General features: G+C 41.6%; 1 protein-coding gene across 2 annotated transcripts in view; it reads left to right on the top strand.

Moving 5' to 3' along the window:
- The window catches only part of LOC126293698 (serine/threonine-protein kinase 11-interacting protein), a 182219-nt gene that overhangs the window by 122620 nt on the left and 36578 nt on the right, over positions 1-23021 (top strand). The window contains exon 16 of one of the 2 annotated variants that reach the window (XM_049987004.1): positions 19637-19827. In XM_049987004.1, coding sequence (XP_049842961.1) covers positions 19637-19827 — 191 coding nt within the window. The remainder of the gene's footprint in view (positions 1-19636; positions 19828-23021) is intronic. The other variant, XM_049987003.1, reaches the window with a different exon arrangement.

The following is a 23021-nucleotide window of genomic DNA, read 5'->3' as shown; positions in this document are numbered from 1 at the left end:
GCTGATACCCTATGGTATTCGGTCTGCACTTTGACAGCATCTTTGAAGGAAACCTAGGATAAATTCCCCCCCCCCCCCCCCCCCCTAAAAGAAAAAAGCTAATGACATTATAATTTTGTGAGAGTTGGTAAAGGACTCAAACAGAATGGATAGTGTGGTGTGTGTACTGTAAGACCTTCGGTACACACACCATCAGATTATTTGGCTTGTCGCTCTAACGAAGTAGGTGAGTGTCAGCAATACGTCCCGTGGTCTTATCGTGGCGTGTTTATCTTCTGTCGTTAGGTCAGACAATAGAAATGCCACTTGCACGCTTAGAGTAGCTGATTGACGGTGACCAACTTTAAGCAGTACTTGATTAATTTTCACACACATTTATTAAAATAATAAAAAGGATAGACATTATGTAACTTGATTCTGGGTGCTATTTACAGTTGACAGTCTGAAGTTCCTTTGGTATTGGTACGTTAATCTTATTCACACACATATCTCTGATACTTTACAAAAGTTTCTATACATTTATCGTCATGGCTATGTACAGGAATATGATAATCTTATTAGGTGCAGACAAACTTGACTATAGACTGGTACACACAAATGTAGAACTCATACAGACTGGTACAGACTAATGCAGACTGGTACAGACAAATGCAGACTGACTAATCGGAGGTCTGTACACTCATTATAATACCTCACACATTCATGTATCACTGCACGAGTGTGATCCGCGAGGAGAAAAGGTTCTACGTTAGCAGCAATCTTTTGGATGCATTACATATTAATACGTGGATTGGCGGAATCAGAATTTGGTCCGTCTCTATGGCAGTGCCATCTCGTAGTGCGGAGACGGACGAGTGCTGCGCCTGCACTGTTGTGCTTACCGGGGCGCGCTCTAGTGGGAAAGTTGTGTAAGTGCTGACTACGCGGAACTATGTACACAACAGATAGAGTATTGAAAAGAGTTTTAAAATGGCTGTCAACAAAATTGAATGTACGTTTAAATGTCGGAAAGTCTTTTCCGTAGGTAATTATCCAGAGCTTAACATCGTGCCAAAGGGGCCCGAACCGGAAGAGAATAGAAGCATTTTGAAGTGTGATGCTACAAATGAATGCTGAAGATTAGAAGAGTGGATTGCATGACTAATGAATGGGTATGAATCAAATTGGGTGAATAAAACTGTGTGACACAAATTGACTAAAAGAGAGGATCATTCACTAGTTACGGAGGCAAGTGTGGGAGGTAAAAGTTGTAGAAAGAGACTGAGAAGTATGTTTGTTTCAGAGGTGGAGAGGCTGCACAGGATAGAGTAGTACCAAACTTGTTTTTGGGCAACAACAAAGACAGTATGTGCTAGAACAGATCAGTATTACTAATGCCATATACCTTCTAAACCTAATTGCCATAACAATGGAATAAGGGGCTCTGAGAAACACGGAATTGCCTATGAGATTAAATCTAGAAACATTTTTTCTACTGTTCCAGAATGGTACATTTGGCTCATTTCTATTTGCCAGGCGAACTATTGTGAGACACTCGTACGTATACGACATCGGTTGATCCTCAGTTGACGGTGGAAGAGTAGGAGTGTGCCTCAGTATGTAGGCCTAGGTGGCAAAAATTAACATTTTTTGCTTCATCAAAATAGTTTTAGGTCGTCCAGATCTCTCAGTGCACAACTGCTTTGTGTGTGATATCACAGAGCACAGATTTTATGCCTGTGTACCTGGGAGGATATTACACAAAGTGAGAAGGCGAATTACCACACTCACAGACAGCACCACATCATAATTGCTCGAGAGTGCTTGCCGACAGTCGGACGTCTGCATTCGGGTTGTCATTTATTTTGATTTATTTATTTTATTTAGGTGGTGCCGAACAGCTTATAGGAATGTTAAGTGCTGCACTGTAAGACACACAGCGGTAATACTCTTTTCCATTAAAGACAATCAATTTCGGTCTAACATCACCGGCCTCTGTGGCCGAGCGGTTCTAGGCACTTCAGTCCGGAACCATGCTGCTGCTAAGGTTGTAGGTTCGAATCCTGCCGCGGGCTTGGATGTGTGTGATGTCTTTAGGTTAGTTAGGTTTAAGTAGATCTAAATCAAGGGGACTGATGACCTCAGATGTTAAGTCCCATAGTGCGTAGAGCCATTTGGTCTAACATCAAACCACCATTGGATCTGTCGTACTGAAAGGAGAAAACCAGATAATGAGTTTGTACAATTCTAATACAAAATCACCACGTGGATATACGTGACGTGTAGACCGTTATTCATTATTACAGTTACTATTGCTTATTCTAAGTCTCTTGTTGTAATAATGAACAATGATGTACATATAATATGTATACACATAATGGTTATTTATTAGAATTGTATATACTTTATAGCAGGTTTTTTCTCCTTTTGCTGCAGCAGACCCAAAGATGATCCAATGTTGGACTGAAATTGGTTACCTTCAATTAAAATAGTAGTACAGCTATGATTTTGACAGTGCAATTGTTAACCATTTATTTATGTATTTGCTGTTTAACAATCAGTTTTCAGATGTTATAGCTTTAATTCACACATACATCGCAATATGAGGTTACATTAATTGTACTTCTTTTACCAGTATAAGATAATTGCCTACTTTTATATAAAATGTGAAGATCATAAATTATTAGCTTTCTTTTACAAGGACAGGATTATGGCAATGTTCGCTAACAGTTTACGAGGAGACATTATAACTTGAAATCTTCTGTTAAATAACATTGTGTACTTACATTCAGCATTGGTGAAAATCTAGGCTTGTGGAACTGTCTGTAGAAATTTTTGTCTGTGTAAATTTAATACAAAAAGCACGCTTCAGTCTCTACGACTGTCGTCTTAAGTCTTAAGTTGTCGTCTTAAGTTGAAGGGCTGCTAGAAAGTCAGAAATGTGTTGACAGTTTATTTAATAACTACAGTTAACACAAAATGTCACTTCTGAGGACAGCTTTTTTTTAGCACAGGGCATTACCAGATCTCGGCAGCCATATTTGTCTTCGATGAACCGTAGTTCGCACACGGGCTTTCATTATTGTCAAAGAATTTATTCTTTCGAGTGCACAGTGTATGTCTTCTGCTCGTGTGAACACATTAGATTCTGAAATTAGTAACTGCTATATCAGGTAATATTGTGTCGCACTGTGTACTGAGCTTGACATTAGGTACATGATATTTCTAAAGCAGTGACTGTATCTTGCCATCGGTACACCACAACCCTATTTCGTGTAGCGAGACGTAGCATCGATTTTTGGCAATCGGCTGTGCTGTGGTCTTAGTGGGTGTAATGTACACTACTGGCCATTAAAATTGTTACACCACAAAGATGACGTGTTACAGACGCGAAATTTAACCGACACGAAGAGGATGCTGTGATATGCAAATGATTAGCTTTTCAGAGCATTCACACGAAGTTGGCCACGGTGCCGACACCTACAACGTGCTGACATAAGGAAAGTTTCCAACCCATTTCTCATACACAAACAGCAGTTGACCGGCGTTGCCTAGTGAAACGTTGTTATGATGCCTCTTGTGAGGAGGAGAAATGCGTACCATCACGCTTCCGACTTTGATAAAGGTCGGATTGTAACCTATTGCGATTGCGGTTTATCGTATCGCGACATTGCTGCTCGCGTTGGTCGAGATCCAATGACTGTTAGCAGAGTATGGAATTGTTCGGTTCAGGAGGATAATACGGAATGCCGTGCTGGATGCCAACGGCCTCATATCACTAGAAGTTGAGATGACAGGCATCTTATCGGCACGGCCGTAATGGATCATGCAGCCACGTCTCGATCCCTGAGTCAACAGATGGGGACGTTTGCAAGACAACAACCATCTGCACGAACAGTTCGATGACGTTTGCAGCAGCACGGACTATCAGCTCAGAGACCATGCCTGCGGTTACCCTTGACGCTGCATCACAGACAGGAGCGCCTGCGATGGTGTACTCGACGACAAACCTGGGTGCACAAAAGGCAAAACGTCATTTTTTCGGATGAATTCAGGTTCTGTTTACAGCATCATGATGGTCGCATCCGTGTTTGGCGACATCGCAGTGAACGCACATTGGAAGCGTGAATTCGACATGGCCGTACTGGCGTATCACCCGGCGTGATGGTATGGGGTGCCATCGGTTACACGTCTTGGTCACCTCTTGTTCGCATTGATGGCATTTTGAACAGTGGACGTTACATTTCAGATGTGTTACGACCCGTGGCTCCACCCTTCATTCGATCCCTGCGAAACCCTACATTTCAGCGGGATAATGCACGACCGCATGTTGCAGGTCCTGTACAGGCTTTTCTGGATACAGGAAATGTTCAACTGCTGCCCTGGCCAGCACATTCTCCAGATGTCTCACCAATTGAAAACGTCTGCTCAATGGTGGCAGAGCAACTGGCTCGTCACAATACGCCAGTCACTACTCTTGATGAACTACGGTATCGCGTTAAAGCTGCATGGGCAGCTGTACCTGTACACGCCATCCAAGCTATGTTTGACTCAATGCCCAGGCGTATCAAGGCCGTTATTACGGCCAGAGGTAGTTGTTCTGGGTACTGATTTCTCAGGATCTATGCACCCAAATTGTGTGAAAATGTAATCACGTGTCAGTTGTAGTATAATATATTTTTCCAATGAATACCCGTTTATCACCTGCATTTATTCTTGGTGTAGCAATTGTAATGGCCAGTAGTGTATTAAGCCCTCGACATATCCCAAAAGAGATTTCTTTTTGTTTTTAATCGAGAGCACGAAATTGGGCAAATGTGCTGGATCATGCAAGTTGTCGTGTTTGACATGTCCAGTTGTCCCCAAAAATGGAAAGTTAATCAGTGTTAGCACACGGACTCTGAATTGTGCCACAAAAAGAGGTCGCCACTTGTGGCAGGTGGTGCTGTTTGCAGCAGTTCAGTGAGTGCTGAATGTAGGATGTTCTGGTAAGATGCTCCATTTAGGAGCAGCTATCCTGTGAGGCGGTCACCAACTGTTACGGATGCTCTCAGGTGGTGCGGTCTAATGGCATATCCATAGTTCTCACAGTTAAAATAAAGTAAGCCTTACCTGTGAGTCTCTATGGTGTACTATCTCAGTTGTGTGATTAGATTCGTCATTTCTTGTCAGAAATGTTGCAGTTCGTAGTAACTGATGGAATGTCGTCGAGTGAGACAGGAGGGATATCTGACATTCCTTAGGTTGCAGGCACTCTGCTGTTCTCAGTCTATATAAAAGGTTTATACGACAGTTCTGAGCAATCCTCGTAGATCATTTGCAGCCGATGCTCTCGTTTACTGTCTAATAAGATTGCCAGAAGATTGAAACAAATTACAAAATCATTTAGACCAGACATCTGTGTGGTGCAAAAAGTGACAGGTGACCCAAAATGATAAAAAGAGTCAAGTCATCTACACAACTACTGAAACAATCCGTTTCTGTTACCCATTAAATCACACACATTAGAAAGTTGTCGGTTCAGCTAAACACATGGGGATTATAGTTACAAACATCTTAATTTGAAACTAACGTTTAGAAAATGGTGTGGGGAAGATAAACCAAAGACTGTGTTTTATTGGCAGATTACTCAGGAGGTGAAAGGCAACACTATCCTCATGTGTCCTCTTCTGGAGGACTACTCTGCAGTGCAGGATCCTTAGCGTACGGGGCTGACGCAGTACATCAAAAAACTTCAGAGCAGTGCAGCTCGATATGTTTTATCGGGAAATATGGGAGACAGTGTCACGGATATGATAAGTGAGTTAGAGACTCAGTAATTAAAACAAAGGCAATCTCTTTGCAATGAGAGCTTCACCCACTACCTATTAAGAATGCAAAAATATTTTTCGACACACAACTACTTAGGGAGAAACGACTGTCGTAATAAAATAAGAGAAATCGGAGCTCGCACTGAACGGCTTAGGTGTTTGAAAGTGGGAATGTAGAGTAGTAGTGTGAAAGTGGTTCTGTGAACTGTCTGATGAACACTTAAGGGCCAGTACTACATCATCATATTTTTTTTGACATAGAAATATAATCAAATTTTCATCAAATTTCTTTGACAAAGATGTTTGACGTAGCGTTAAAAATGGCTATTACACTGTCCTCATATTTCTTGTCAAATTTCAAAATGGTGAACAACAGTTTGTAGCATCGTGTTTGTATCTGGGAAAAAAGGAAACTTACTCGGATGAAGCTATAGGTATTATGTCGAGATAGTAAAAGCATTCGGCAAAATTACTTACGAATAGATGAAAGCGTATTTCAGTATTACCTCAGTAAAGTGGCTTCTCATATTACAAAACAGAATACTCTCTTGAGAAATGCTATATGCACAGAAGACAACTGTGACTTCTTGATACAGGAGAAAGCTACTCTAGTTTACAACACAGCACTCGAACATCACTTGCACATTATCCAAAATAATTCTGTAAAAGTGCGAAGTGATTTATAAGGCACTGAATGGTGAATATGTGAAGGTAAATAAATGTTAAGTACACTATACGGGCAATGAGAACTATTAATTTCATTAATGGAATTAGTGTTCCAACAACTGCAAAATTAATAAAAACTACAAAACAAAATAACTGCTTTTTAACTTTTGCCATCCAGAGTTCAAAAATAGACAATGTAGAATGGAAAACTGAGAAATAATTTTTTATTTTAGAGTGTGACCACATCCTCTATTCCGGCTTGCTGAAAAGCTGCCAGGATAAAATAAAGAGTCAAAGGAACACACCAACTTTGAAGCCACATTTACAAACACACTACAGAGATATTAAATAGCTATAGCGACGCCAGTGCTCCAAGTGGTTACATTTCACATTGCAGTGAATGGAAGACAAATGACTTTTACTGTCAATACTACGGCAAGGCCCTAGGTTTGACTGTTTTTATTTAACAACAGGCAAGATCTGACAAGGTTCCCTGTTACACAGTCAAATTTCTTTGACATAAATATTTGACATTTCAACTTTGACAAAGAAGTATGATGGTGTAACACTGGCCTAAGAGTGCACTGTGGAATAGTCATGTAGATGTGCATACAGATATCACTATGTAGGTGGGAAGCAGCAACATTAGAAAATTGCGCAAATTCTGTACTGTGCATAAAATGGGGGGGGGGGGGGGGGGGTGTTCTGAGAGTGAGAGCAGTGTATGAGTAGATGCCAGCTCTGTGCCGTGCCCGGGACTGCCACGTAGCCCACTGCTGTATCATGGTACACAGCATCTCTACGGGCCGAAGATGCATAACTGAACCTCTCCGTCGTAATATAATCGATCTGCGGCGGCCTCCTCTCACGTCTCGAATGCTCGAAACGGAGAATTTCTCTTCTCGTAGGTGTCGACAGGGTGCAGCACGGATGCCGAGGTGTGGGTAACCCTGACGCTCCTAGATAACAGTCCGCATTTCTTTTGCTCCTCCTTCGTCAGATGTACCGTGTCAGTGGTCACAAAGTGTCTGTAGTCCGCGCTGCATCCAAAACTGCACGTGCAAACCTCTTAGGCACACTCGAGGCTTTGAGCCTCACAGGTCACAAACTACAGGTTTACGTTGTAAATGGTGCTTTAAGAAAGATGTACTCTTTGATAAAACATCCTCTTTGTGATCTATTGTTCCTCACAATCTGCCAATGACGTACCAGAACTTTCTGTTTTTTGAGATGAGGAGATCACATTAAAACTGGCATAAGATGCCTCCACACACACACAAAATTTTAAACGTGACTGCAACTTCAGCAACTGTGTGACAGTAAACACAAAGAGATTGAAAAAAATGAGCCAAACACTTGCAGATGGCTGGCTGACTTTTTCAACTTCTCCAATATTATTGTTATAATTTATACTTTATACGTATCATATCTTACACCGCTGCCTTGAAGTTACATAAAAGACAGGCAGTAAGTATAAATGTGTAGCTCAGGCTGCAGTCAAAAGACACTTTCTGCTCGTGGTGTGTACACATAAATGACGCTCTTAAAAACCGCATTTGCTAATCACTCCCACTGTCTTGTGTATTGTGATTTTTGTTAGTGTTATTGCATGAAATATTATTTCTACTTTTATTTTTGTATTATTTTGACTCAATTGTGTGAGCATTTGAAATATTTGTGTGACTGTATCGAAAAAATATAAAAATAAAATGTCAGCAAATAACTTTATCTCTAAGACCGTATGTCATTAGTTTTCTACAGTAGGGAGTGCATTGTTAACAAGAGCGAAGAAACAGATGTGTCATTTTAACTGTTGCACATTTGTGTTTTACAAAGCTCAATGCACGGAAGTGCACGTTTGTCTTGCGACTTAAATTATGTGAGCATGTTCTGTTTGGAATTACAAGCGTATAATGAGGCGAATGGGATGGGAGTGCAGTAGCAACAAAACAAATTAACAAAACAATTGGTGCACTAACAGGCATAACCTTTCTGTCTGTCTAGAGATCTAAACATTATGTGTTTATTGTTGTGTTAGTGTACACGAGTAACCCCAATTCTTTAAAGAATAGAACACCCGTGTCCAACACAACTTCAGATGTCTGATTAATTTACAAATGAGTTAATGTGTTAACTATTTGACATTAAGTATGTAAGTGAGAAAAAGTTCACAAACAGTTTGAAATTATCCTTACAGTTTGTCGGAAGCCGCTAAGTACTCTCTTTGTGAAACACTGAATGAATATAGTCTCCTTAATATTTTACGCAAAAGCCAGTTTTTCACATCTTTCAACCCTTATGACATCATATCTCCTGCACCGTGTGACATACACTGATATTATTTTGCAGATAGATTCAGTGATATATGTAAAACACTGTCCTTCCCTGTGCACCATTATCCTCACCTGCCATGCATAACTGGAACTCGTGGTCTCTCTCTCTCTCTCTCTCTCTCTCTCTCTCTCTCTCTCTCCCTCCCTCCCTCCCTCCCTCCCTCCCTCCCTCCCTCCCTCCCTCCCCCCTCTCTCCCCCTCTCCCCCCTCTCCACCCCTCTCTCCCCACTCCCCCCATTCTCTCTGTCTTTTTCCCCCTCCCTCCCTCTTCCCCCCTCTCTCCCTCCCACCTCATATCTTTCATCCCCCCCCCCCTTCTTCCATCCACCAATCTCTCCCCCCTACTCCTACCTCTTTTCCCTCAATCTCACTCGCACTCCTTGCCCATCTACATTTTGAACTCCACATAACTCTTTTCCAACCAGTTCAGTCAAGTGCTGAACTGGCTTTACTCAACAAGAGCAGATTTGGCCATCTTCCTTTTGCTTAGGAACTATTGGGAGTTTTGCTGACTCGAGCAGAGAATGAGAATGAATGTGCAAATAGCAGCATAGTGAAGTGAGGCATCTTTCTTTGTAGCTTTATAAAGTCTTTTATTTGGTTGGTTTAAAAATACAGTTGCTGATAAAAAGTTAGGCACGTAGAAGGAGAGGAGGAAGTGAAATGAAAATTCTCAACTTGAGAGCTCGCGTGCTTTTATTTTGGCTGTTACAAAATTGAGTTCAATGAACGATAAAATTGACAGTACGAGGATACTGCTTTCTTCGCATTCCAGTTGTGTGTGCAGTGCAGGAGTAATAAGCGAGGGACTGAAGAGTACCACTAGAAGAAGAGTACCTCTAGGTTAAATACAGTAGAGCGTCGATTATCCTAAGTAATTGGGGCACATGGGTGTTCGGAAAGCTGGTTTGTTAGGATAGTCGAACTGTACATGTTTATTTGCCAAAGAGAAGTAATGTACAGTATATTTATTCATATAAACAGGCATATCTTTTAGTATTACAAAGTAACATACAAAGACAACTTCAGTAGGCATATGTGGCACAGTTTATTAAAAAATATATATATATACATATTACATACGCATTTTGCGTGAACAATACACACAGTATACAAAATTAATATTGGATAAAATGGTTGCAGATTCACCTTCTTCTAACCTTTTAATAATCTCGTACTTGTCCCTCATAGAAAGGACAATACGTTTACATTTAAGCATTTTGTATCGCCAAGTTCACTTCTTGACGCAAGAGCACACAAGTGGTCATAACAGAGAACGGAAGGTGAGTGTATGCACCGTGAGAAGCTCTTCTTGGGGGCACGCAATCCTTCAAACTGCGCGGAGCGGCACGCCACAACTTTAAGCTGGTGCAGCTGTTGCTTTGAACAGCTTTGATACTGCCGCTTCTTCTACTGCCAGTGCCGAGCCGACAGAAGTGTGCTGATTGTTGAAACACAGCGACTGGCGGCTCGGCCGGTCAGCAGCGCCACGTGAAGGCCCCATTAGAAGCAATGCTCCGCCAGCGGTGGCCCAGTGCGGCGACTACTGTGGGAAACTTGGTTTGGGAGTGAGGTGGATGACGGATGGTAGGGTGGGAGAGTAACGGGTGCGAGCAAGTACACAGTTTGGTTGAGCGGTCGTTCGGTTCACCGACGTTCGGTTAATCGATGCTCTACTGTACTGGTTCATCAAATTTTGAATATAGATTTGAGTGGTACAATTCTCTATTGTATTCCTCGCTGCTGCATTCCAGAGTTTGCAATTGCAGTTTTTCAACATTTTGGTGGCACTCACCCATTAGTTGAACAATTATATGAGTATCTCGGCACTCTTCATCGTATTTGTGCAATATCTCATGTTAGTCCTGTGTGGTGTGGGTGCCACACACTTGAGCAGTGTTCTACGATAGTTTGTAACCAGTGGTTGCACTTCCGTGGTACTCTACCGATGAACCAAAGTCTGCTATCTGCTCTACCCACAATTGAGCCGATGTGATCGTTCCCATTTCGTATCCCTACAAAATGTTACACACGGGTTTTTGTACGACCTTGCTGATTCCGACTGTGACTCACTCGCATTGTAGTTGTAGGACACTATTGTTTTTTATTTTACAGAGTGCACAGTTTTACATTTCTTTGCAGTAAAAGGAAGCTGCAGATCTTTGTATTCTTTTAAATTTTACCAAGTTCTCTCTGAATATTTGTTGAGTCTTTTCCCTCCCCCAGATATTACCGAGTAATAACGTACCTACCTGATTGCCTCAGTTTTAGGTATTTGGATTGTCGTGTGACGATAACGCGAGTCGGGTTTCACGTGACGGAAAAATGTGCAGGTCAGCGCAGGGGAGGTATTTTTGTTCAAGATCTGTCTCCATGTTGGAGCTCAGAATATGTTGTAGGACTATACACGTGACAGATGTTGATGGGATTGGATGGTAGTTTTGTGGGTCATTTCTGTACCTCTCTTTGTAGACAGGTGTGACCTCTGCTTTTTATCTATCACTGAGCACATTTTTATGTTCAAGGAACCTACAGTATAGCACAGTCAAAATGGGAGTTAACTCGGCCGGAAATTGTCTACAAAATCTGACACCGATCCCGTCGAGCAGTGGGGGCTCGTTTAATTTCGCCGATTAAAACTTAGGTGAGCTGGCGTATAGTCCTCGTAACTGGCTCTCTGTACAACGTATATTGGCTCCGTACCAGAGCCAATATGTGAGCTACTTCCACACGAGCTCTGTCAAGCAGAGGTTACTGTGTATTTCCACCTGAGGTATTACCTCGTAACCACGTGGCCAGCTTACAGAATCACGTGTAATGTCAGGTCAGTTCGTGCTCTATTCAAAGATGATAACAGTGTACTGTCTCACTAGAGATAATATATGGCAACTTGTAGCCTGTTACACGCTGCTGTGTCATCAAAGTTTCCGGTTATGTATTGGAGGCAACCTGAAGGCTCCCTAACAGTAACTCTGAGGATAAAACTGTCGTGTCCCTCCAAAACTTTGGCAGAATGTATCCTTTCCCCTCAGTAACGTGACACTTCCAGTCAGTTGTCGTCCACATCTACAGCTATATACGAGAGCTGTTCAAAAAGTATCCAACTTTTATTTATAAAATCAATCTTTATTCAGGTAAAATTGTTTGACACTAGTCACCTCCAAAGTAGTCACTATCGGCTTCTACACACCTTTCCCAATGCTTCTGGCACTGCCAGAGGTGTCTCCGGAAAGCCCATTTTGGTGTGGTTCACTGCTGTTCCGTGAACTTCTGCACGGTGTCTTCTGTGTTCCAAAATTTGTTCTTTTTCAGAGTCTCGTTTTCAGTCGGTGGTAGATCAGGGAATGGGGAGACTGACAAACCACAAACATGTCGTGTTTGGCCAGAAAACTCTGAGTTAATTTGTAACACTGAAGGGTACATTACTGTTTTGAGGGTGCCCACTGCCCACAAGTCCAGCTGCTTGCATCTCACTACTTCATGAAGGCTACACAGATCGTCTCAGTAGCACTCCTTACCGACATTAATGCCATCCAGGGTGTACTACTGACGGACCACTCCGTCGGAAGGACTGTCACGTCACCGGGGGCCTTCCACGTTTTTCTGGGTCTTGGGGATAATGCATGCTTTCATTGCAATGACCAGAATTTTGTTTCCGGATCATACTCTTAAACTTGGGACTCCTCACCAGTAACCACCGGTTTAGGAAAATTGAGATTACTCTTCACAGTATCTGTCACGTCCTGTGTGATCTCTTAACAAAGTTGCTCATGCTCATTTGTTATCATCTTTGGAATAAATTATGATGAGATCTTTGTGAGGTTCAAATGTTGTGTTAAAATGGAACGATTTGTCCCATTGCTAATTTTAATCTCATGTGCAAGTTCTCTGTGATTGCTATATGTTGCATCACCAGAGTCTTTACAAGACCAATAATAACCTGATTTGTGGATGTCGAGAGCCTACTTGAATGTGCTTCACCCTTCACTGACGAGTGACCACTTTTGAAGCAGTTGTACCACTCATTTATCTGTGTGGTATTTATTGCTCCGTCCCCAAACACTTGTCGTTGTGGGTCGTTTCAACTTGAGAATCACCGAGCTTAAAATAAAATCTGATGCAGTAATGTTGTTCACTTTTACTGTCATTCTGTGGAATACAGAAAATCCCACTACTACTGTGTACACGTGTTTACTTATCGACAGCTAGTCGGCGAATAACCGTTTCCACAGTCGCGTAAAAAAATTACACATGCGAACTATGTATACCTTCGGACGTAGACAGCATGTGTGTTCCAATACCATCGTACGTACTCCACAAGTCCTGTACTGTGCACAGCGGAGGATACCTCGTGTGACTTCTGTTCCACTCATAAATGGGGCTGTGAAAAACTGACTGTATGATTTGTACGAGTCCAGATTTTCCTTATCCTGCTTCTGAGGCTGGAATGGTCCTGCTATCTGTCACAAATGTTGCTCCTGAAAAATTTCTAGTTCGTGTTTCACAAAAAGAATATCCCAAAAAGACATCTCCAATGATTCACGTGTGAGATCACAGAGCATTTGTGTAACACACACGTTGATTGAACCTACCGGTTACAAATCTGTCAGCACATCCCCCCATTGCTTTGACGTCTTCCTTTAATCTGACTCTACGTGGATCTCAAACACTCCCCCGGGACTCGAGATTTGGTTTAGCATTCTGTATGTGGTCTGCCTTATAGGTGAGCTACAGTTTCCTTAAAATCTCCCTGTTAAGCAAAGCAACCATTCATCTTCCCAACAAGTGATGTTACGTGCTCATTCCATTTCGTGTTGCACTTTCACGTTATGCCTAGACGTTTAACAGATATGAATACGGTGTCGAGTAGTACATCACCGGTATTCAAATATTATGCTTTGTTTTTCCTACTCGTCCACATTAACATACATTTTTGTCCATTTAGAGTGAACTGAATCACATTACACTAACTATAAATTTTATTTATGTCATCTCATATCCAGCTACAGTCACTCGACGACACCATAGCGTAGTCGGGAGAGAGCCTCAGATTCTGCTCACCCTATCTGCCAGGTCATTTACGTGTATAGTGAGCGAGAGCAGTCCTGTCATACTTGTCTGAAGCAGTCCTGATAATGTACATATCTGTTATGAGCATTTGCCACTCAGAACAGTCTACTGTGTTCTGGTGTTTTAAAACATATTCCACCCATTTGCATATGTTAAAAGATATTCAGTACGCTCGTGGATCTTTCTTCGTAGTTTACAGTATCACATTATGTTAAACAATTCCTGAGGTAGTGCAGAACAGAGATCAGATTCACTGTCAGAAGTGACGACAACACTCCTCGTCAGCAGTCCACACGTGCCAGGTGGGACACCACTCTGGAAGGGGTGGGTATCCGTGTTGTGTCGACAGCAGTTCGCTCACCGGATTGCGATTTGGAAACCTGCCCTCTGGCTGCGTCGTCAGAGGCAGTCGACCACGCCCAGACGGCAGCTGCAGGTGTCTGGAAGCTACGACATGCCAGGTACCTGGTAGCACATTTATCACTAGGTGCGACGAGACTCTATCGAATAAAATGTCGAGGATACATTTGATTTCCCACACGTTTCCCTTCGATCTGACACTGGGCCACTGCCACACCCGAATGCCCCGCACTCCTGGATACCCACACCTCTACCGGCTGTCCGCAGCGACACCTCCCGAAATCTGTCCGTCGCCATTACTCGTCTCGTGCGCACACGTAGCGAGCTTGTATGTCCCGCAGTGCTAGGGTGATGTGTACACAGTATGTATCCTGTCAGATCTCGTATAATGTGGTTTTGTTGTGACGAAATGGAACCACTTCCGTTGTCATTCTACCAGTCAAAGAAGACTGTGATCAACCGTTTACATTCTCAGTGATGGGAATTATGTGTAACTGTACAGACTTTCATGACCACGTGATGCCCTCCTTCAGATTCTTGTCACACCACCCGAGTTTCGACCTCTCTCTGGGATCTCCTTCGTGATCTTCTGATGTTCTCAGGTAGCTGAATGCCATCAAAAACCGGTGGCGCATTCACTTATAAAAGAGAGCTTTCTCCTGCTCGTCTTGAGGAATTGAGACTATCGGGTGACATTTTTCTGGCTGCTATTAGTAGGAACTCAGGATTGAAACAGAAGAAACTGCAAAAAGGTAGGAATTCGAAGAGATGGGACCTGGATAAACTGAAAGGACCAGAGGGTTTCAGAGGGAGCATCAGGAAACGATTGACGGAAACAGGGGAAAGAAATACAGTAGAAGAAGAATGGATAGTTTTAAGAAATGAAATAGTGAAGGCAGCAGAAGATTGACAAGGTAAAAGGAAAGGAGAAAATATAAAAATGCAATAAATGAAGCTGGCAAAAGGAAATACAAACATCTAAAAAAATGGGATCGACAGGAAATGCAAAATGGCTAAGTAGGAATGGATAGAAGACATAAGTAAGGATGTAGACCGTGTATCACTAGGGGTCACTTACATATTGCCTATATGAAAATGAAAGAGATCGTTGGAGAAAAGATGGAAAACCAGTCCTAAGCAAAGAAGGGAAATTAGAAATTTGGAAGGAGTGTATAGAGGGTCTGTACAAGGAAGATATACTTGAGGGCAATATTATGGAAAGGGAAGAGGATCTAGAGGAAGATGAAAGGGGCTATATGATATTGCGTGAACAGTTTGACTAAGTACTGAAAGTCAAAACAGTTCCCCAGGAGTAGATAACATTCTATTAGAACTACCGATAGCCTTGGGAGAGCCAGCCATGACAAAGTTCTTCCATTTGCTGAGCAAGATGTATGAGACAAGTGAAATACCCTCAGACTTTAAGAAGAATATAATAACCCCAATTCCAAAGAAATCAGATGCTGACAGGTGTGAAAATTACTGAAATATTAGTTTAATAAGTCACTAACACAAATCCTTTACAGAAGAGTGGAAAAACTGGTAGAGGTCAATCTCGAGGATGATCAGTTTGGATTCCGAAGAAATGTAGGAACACGCGAGGCAATACTGACCGTATGACTTCTCATTGGAGACTGGTTAACACTTACCATGCTAAGCCCTTAAGTGCATGCCACTCCCTGTGTGCTGGCTGATTTTTTCTATTTTCAACAGACTTTAAATAGCTGTAAAGGATGTTTAGTTAGAGATACATAAAAACTACAGGTATGGTTTAAAACTTTAAGGTTTCAACTTTACATGGGTTAACAGTCATGTGTATGGGGCATATACTGTTTCCAAGAAGTGATGTGGTTTCTCCTTGATGTTGCAAAAATAAAAGTCCTCCTGTATAAACTTAGAAGTGCTCAGTTTCTTCTCATTGATGCAATTGTGCAAAATACAACCATTGGAAACTGCCATAATTATGCAGTGGAAGGCAAGCTTTCTACACCACTTCACTGTTTTGTGATCAAGTGCTCCATATGAAAGACGCTGATCAAAGAGGTCTACACCAGCTTTATGTTTGTTGTAATCCAGCACTGTCACTGGTTTCAACTTCTCATTGCCTTCTCTTGTAGCAGCAGGCAACATAGAGGACTTGTGCCTGGTACTTATCATCCACACAATCCACACATCCCTCTTGTCTTTCCATCGCAATGCTAGTACATCGTTCTTGCGGCGAAATATAGGTTCACCCTTTTTGAGTTTACCCTCTTTGAGAGCGTTGGACAAGATCAATGTTGGCTCTAGCCAGTTCTTCGGCTAGCTGAACACTGTGTCCACATAGTCCAGTCATCCTGTGAAATGTCACTCAATCTTGGCCCCTTTCAATGATAAGTGGGGAGGGGGGGGGGGGGGGGGGGGGTACCACAGGCGGTGGCTCACCTTCATCTGATGACAAATCTGTCTCTGAAATAATAAAGAACGTAACAGAACAAATCGCAACATGAACTGTCTTCTTCTGCATTGATTTAGTAAGATGTTAGGCTTACCTGGACTATTGTTATTTTCCGCCATTTTGTAATCACTGTCACTATTGAAATCCGAAAAACCATCATCAGTAGGTTCAGCAAATACTTCTTCAATCATTTTTCGAAGTTTTGCTCCCTCATCACTCGTCATTGTGAGTAAAAAGAAGATAAACAAGCTAAAACCAAAGTACTAGCGCCAAAATCGATGGTAAACAATCGACAGGACACCACAGAACACGTAACATATGCGTGGAAAACACACGTGAATTCGTTGGGAAATATATATGAATATATGGCATTACCTCACTAGGTGCTGCGATTAAGTGAATAGCATGAAGAGCTGCATCAAACCATCTTTGGACTGAAGTCCACAACAACAGCAACACTGGTAGGACATCATCATTGTACAGACAGAGGAACAGGCATGGTGAGAGGAGAGGGATGTTTACCAAAATATTATTGTCATGCCACAGTGGCGGCTTCCCCATCGTTTGTATTCTACACAAACTTTGACTGCATATTTATTCCTCGATGGTGTGAAGCTGGGTGCCTATAGCCGCCATCTCTATTTAAATGACATACATTCTTAGAAATCTCAGCTGCTCCTTGAACTTCCCTGCTATAAATTCCTCAGTTAGTGTGTGTATATTGTTGAAATTGTGTCTCAGTAAAAGTTCTGAATGCCAAATCTGTCATTCGTCCTCTTTACAACGGTGGTTCGGAAAGTAACCACCGTTGGGTTGTAAACAAACAACTTGGATAGAAAAAAAAGTCGCTAGATACTCCTTAAAACTTCGGCATTTTACAATATTTCAACAGTCACCATTTAAATTTAAGCATTTGCCATAGTGTTTCACTAATTTACAAATTCCTTCTTCATAAATTTCTGCTGCCTTAATGTGGAGCCAGTCTTTCTCTCCATTTCAAAGTTTGTCGACTTAATCAAAGTTCTGCAATGCAATCCGCTTCTTCATGCGAGCTAAGAAAGGGAAATCAACTTGACACCAAGTATGGACTCTGTGTGTGTGTGTGTGTGTGTGTGTGTGTGTGTGTGTGTGTGTGTGTGTAGGGGGATCAGAAATGTCTCTTTTTAATTGCTTTAAATTCTCTAGAGTTTTTCAGGCGCAGTGAAGATGAATGTTGGATGCAAAAACACAATACTGAATATCAGCATACTACCACATTCGTTTGAAATGGCTTGCTTAAGTTTCTTCACAGTTCAGAGATGACAAGTCTTTGATATGCACGAGCTGTTTGATCGGTTGTGCTAACAAGATCGTTGCCCACAACGGAAAGCTTACAATTCCTCTCTTTATCATGAATGTTTGTTCTATTAGTTTTAAGAAATTGGACCCATTGCCACACAATACCTTGACTAATAATATTTAGAATCAATACAGTTGATAAGAGTCGTCTTCCGTCGAAATGTTTTTGCAGGGAAATGAATTTTATTACTGCACACATTTTGAGGGATTTTTTTTATTACAGCACGCACATTTTAAGGCCGTAATGAGAGAACGTGCGAAAGAACAAGATACGTACATTCACAGCTTGATGCTTACTTAATCTGAGAATGCAGGTGTAACAGCAGCAATGCCGCGTGCGCAAATACTGACGCTGCACTAAAAAGTAACTTAGTTTTCAAAACCAGCCCTGTAATACATTCTCAATACGGAGAACTACGGCCCAGATGTCACTTCGACGACATACGTGTGGTAGCTGAAGAATGCGACAGCTGTAGGAGGAATCTCCGAGGAGTAGTGCTCGAGATTTCTAACAAGAAATTTGATTTCTATCGAGATAATAGCTGTAAGTTTTTAGCTTCCTGGCTCTGTGCCATTGAGGAAGTAAATGTGCAGGCACAGTGACTCTGCAGCCCATCAGTAATATGTCAGTAAACGTATTTCTCCTCTATCGTTCTGCCTGTCCAATGTAGTTCAGGCAGTGAAGGAAAATTAGGGGAACAAATCAGTGTAGTTCAAATTTTCATAGTGTGGTAGAGGGTAGTCTCACATCAACAGGTTTGACAGTAGGGATGGGTATGGGAGGGGGAGGGGCATGTAAAAGTCAATTTTTTAGGTTTTTCTTGAATACCTCGAAAACTGTTACTTCTAGTGAAAATGATTCCCAATACAAAATTAAGCTACATTAAATTTCATACAAAAAAGGTCCTCTTCATTTTTCCACAAGAACTAATAGTTTCTGTGTTACAAAGGATGGAAAAATCTCGGATTGCTGAAAATAGTGTTTTAATGTTATGAAATTGATGTATATTCTTAAAGGAAGTGGATTAAGAACAAATATTAAATGTGTGTACCACATCTACGAGCAGTAGAACTGTATTTAGGGATAAATTGTATTCTCAGGTTGTAACAGAGTGAAAAGATAATTGTGGTTGTACACTTTTGGGCTTCACACATCTCCGGAATGAAGAGCTAGCAGGCTATTCCTCGATCTCTCTACCACTCTACCTCATGGAGAGCAACAAGGAGCAGCTGACCTATCCACAACTTGCCTTACGAGTTACCAGCAACAAAGTACACAGACACTCCTAGTGGGGGAGGTGTTTATTTTCCACAATGTGTGTCGTATACAGATATGTGTTGCTTGTAATACAAATTAAAGAATTACATAAGAACAGAATGCACGTTAATTTCTGCACACTGTTCTACACCGATAGAGGGGACTACGATTCTGAGTGAGCTTGTACCGCCGTCAAAGTGTTCTTCTGGGAAAGGCAGCTTCCCACAACACGAGTGCAGCTCACTTGCAAGGTTACAGACAGTGTACCTTCCGAGCATTTCCTGTCGAGCTATCTCGTGTGATCAAACTAAATAACTTCACTTTCTTCTTACACAGTTGAAGTCTTTTCAGCTTACAGAGCAGGTACTTTCCTCCGATCTCACAGCTCTGTCGTCGGCAGGTGCGCCGCGGCGAGCGGCGCCACGGCCGGACGCGACACCCCGGCCTGGCGTCCCGCTGTCGGACGTGCCGCAGTATTCGTACGTGGACTTCGGCTGGGCAGACCACCGCATCAAACTGCACCTTTACGTCAGCGTCTTCCAGCATCGGGACGAGGAGCTCACTACACTCGTCAAGGTACGTGTCTGCGTCCGAGTCTGTAAAGGGAGCCGTTCTGTACCGCCGGGCTGGTCTTAGCCGGTGCCGAGCCTCAGATGGGGGAGTAAGTTGGGTGCGGTCACTCACGACAGTAACGGTAACCGAGCGTGTAATTTCTCGAACGTCACAGAACTGGTCCACAGTTTGGAGGTCGCGATGCGGCACGCTGTACATCGCTGTTGGCTACTTTGTGCAGAAAGTGTGCCCTGCAATGCTTCACAATTTTCACTGTTTTAAGGAAGATGTACTTATACTGCAGAGTTCATCTTTGACACACTAGTGTCGAACTTGTGACAGATTAGATTAGATTATTTTTTTGTTCCATAGATCCGTGCTGAGGGGATCCTCGTGGATGTGGAACATGTCAATTTCTTTTTTTAAGTTGAAATAACAATACTAATAGTATGAATATATACAGTACATCATTTGTTTCTATTAAAAATTTCATCAATGGAGTAGAAGGAGATGGCCACTAGTAAGTCTTTCAGGCTTCTTTTAAACTGATCTTTATTTGTAACTAAATTTTTTATGTTTGGTGGCAGATTATTGAAGATGAGTGTCCCTGAGTAGTGGACCCCTTTTTGAACTAAAGTAAGTGCTTTTAAGTCCTTGTGCAGATCATTTTTGTTTCTGGTCTGGTATGTATGAACTGAGCTGTTTGTTCGAAAAAGAGATATATTATTTAGGACAAATTTCATTAAGGAGTAAATATGCTGAGAGGCAGTAGATAGTATACCCAGTTCTTTGAAGAAGTTTCTGCAGGACATCCATGAATTTACTCCACAAATAATACGTATTACACGCTTTTGGGCTCTGAAAACTTTTGTTTGACTTGAAGAGTTACCCCAAAATATTATACCATATGACATTATGGAGTGAAAGTATGCTTGCTAACACTTGAATTGCAAATACAGATTTGTTAAGGCGTTTCTGCAGTTCTGTGGTGTGCTCCTCCCAACTGAATTTATTATCAAGTTGTAATCCTAGGAATTTAAGACTGTCACCCTCTTCTATCTGCTCAGAACTGCCCAATTACACAATCTGAATAGCAACCCGGCTCTGCTCCAGATGGATCTACGGCCAGAGGAATTGTATGGGACAGTCTATTACATTTGTGGGCTATTTCGTAGAGTTACAAATAAATTTCAGATAACAACATTAAGTAACTCGGTATCATCACTTTTGCGTAACTATGCTGTTTAAGCAGCAAATGGAATGGCAGGAAATTTATCCAGACACACAAATGTTGTGTGTTACATATTGAATTGGCATTTGGAGTGACATATTGTAGCAATGACAGGAGCACATTGTGAGATAAGTGCTATGTTTTCAACAGATCTGAATTGCTGAATTGAGAGAGAGAGAGAGAGAGAGAGAGAGAGTGTGTGTGTGTGTGTGTGTGTGTGTGTGTGTGTGTGTGTGTGTGTGTGTGTGTGTGTGCGCGCGCGCCGGAGAGTGGCTGAGGTGGCACGGTAAAAGACACATAAGAAAAACGCATGCAATGTACATGCTTAGCTAGTGTCGTAGCACACCCCTTGTCAATCTTAGTACGCACTGTGATGCCATATCAAGACTCACTACTGCAATTGTTTGTTGTGGACTCTTTATGGTAGACTTCTTCACCGTACCATGCAAAGAATTGTGCCTGTAGGATAAAAAATGAAACACCACATTTATTGTTCACATCTTTCTTTTGCTACACAAATTTCCTCAAGTATTGTGGCATAAGTGGGACAGTGCACAAATGGTTTAATTCATACCTAACTGGAAGAGTGCAGAAAGTTGAAATAAGCAGTTCTCATAATATGCAAAGATCAGCACATTTTTCAAACTGGGGAACTATCAAGAATGGGGTTTCACAACGATCGGTCTTGGGTCCTTTGTTGTTCTTAATATATATTAATGACTTGCCATTCTATATTCATGAAGAGGCAAAGTTAGTTCTCTTTGCTGATGATACAAGTACAGTAATCCTAGCTGACAAACAAGAATTAACTCATGAAATTGTCAGTAATGTCTTTCAGAAAATTACTAAGTGGTTCCTTGTACATGGACTCTCATTGAATTTTGAAAAAACACAGTACATACAATTATGTACAGTAACGCCATTAATAAATATAGACCTTAATCAGAAGCATATAGCTAAGGTAGAATATTCAAAAATTTTAGGTGTGTCCATTGATGAGAGATTAAATTGGAAGAAACATATTGATGATCTGCTGAAACGTTTGAGTTCAGCTACTTATGCAATAAGGGTAATTGCAAATTTTGGTGATAAACATATTAGTAAATTAGCTTACTATGCCTATTTTCATTCATTGCTTGCATATGGCAACATATTTTGGGGTAATTCATCACTGAGGAATAACATATTTGTTGCACAAAAGCGTGTAGTCAGAATAATAGCTGGAGTCCTCCCAAGATCATCCTGCAGACATTTATTTAACGATCTAGGGATATTTACAGTAGCTTCTCAGTATATATACTCTCTTATGAAATTTGTTATTAACAACCAAACCCAATTCAAAAGTAATAGCAGTGTGCATAACTACAATACTAGGAGAAAGGATGATCTTCACTATTCAAGAGGGAATCTAATCTAATCAGTAGCAGGAAACTGTTGAATTGAAGGTGAATGGCAGAGTGATAACCAGAGTGAGAGAAAGTGACTGCTGGGATTTGATCCCGCGGCCTCTCGGTCTCCAGCCACACGCTCTGCTACTGGACCTCCGCATCGAGTGTGACTCTGGCCTCACTTCCTTAATTTTGAATGAACTGCAGCTGTTGTGAGTTACGGTGGCTGTTTGCTAGGTGGCAATAGGGTCCTTTTCACAACTTCGCTTCAATTCTTTGTAATTCAGAGAGTTTCTATGAAATATTTATGAATTATATTCAGAAATCTTCCTTGTGGATCACTAATATTGTATTATATTTATATCAGTAATATTCTTTTATAGTACATAGTGTTAAAGAGAAATCCAAAGGTAGCTGTGTATCGAGTGAGAGTAATTGAAATTAGCCACAAGCAAGCAGAGTCATCTCCGGGGTGTAAGAGGTGATACGCGAGAGCTGCGTTTAGATGTACAAACTGATTAGACTGAGCCTTTCGACACGTTTTTGAGTGACGTCTCGGTTCATGCTCGTTCTGGATCAGAATCTTACATTGTAGGAGT

The sequence above is a fragment of the Schistocerca gregaria genome, chromosome 10, assembly GCF_023897955.1.
Source record: "Schistocerca gregaria isolate iqSchGreg1 chromosome 10, iqSchGreg1.2, whole genome shotgun sequence".
Classification (NCBI taxonomy): Eukaryota; Metazoa; Arthropoda; class Insecta; order Orthoptera; family Acrididae; genus Schistocerca; species Schistocerca gregaria.
This window is presented reverse-complemented; position numbering and strand designations above follow the sequence as displayed.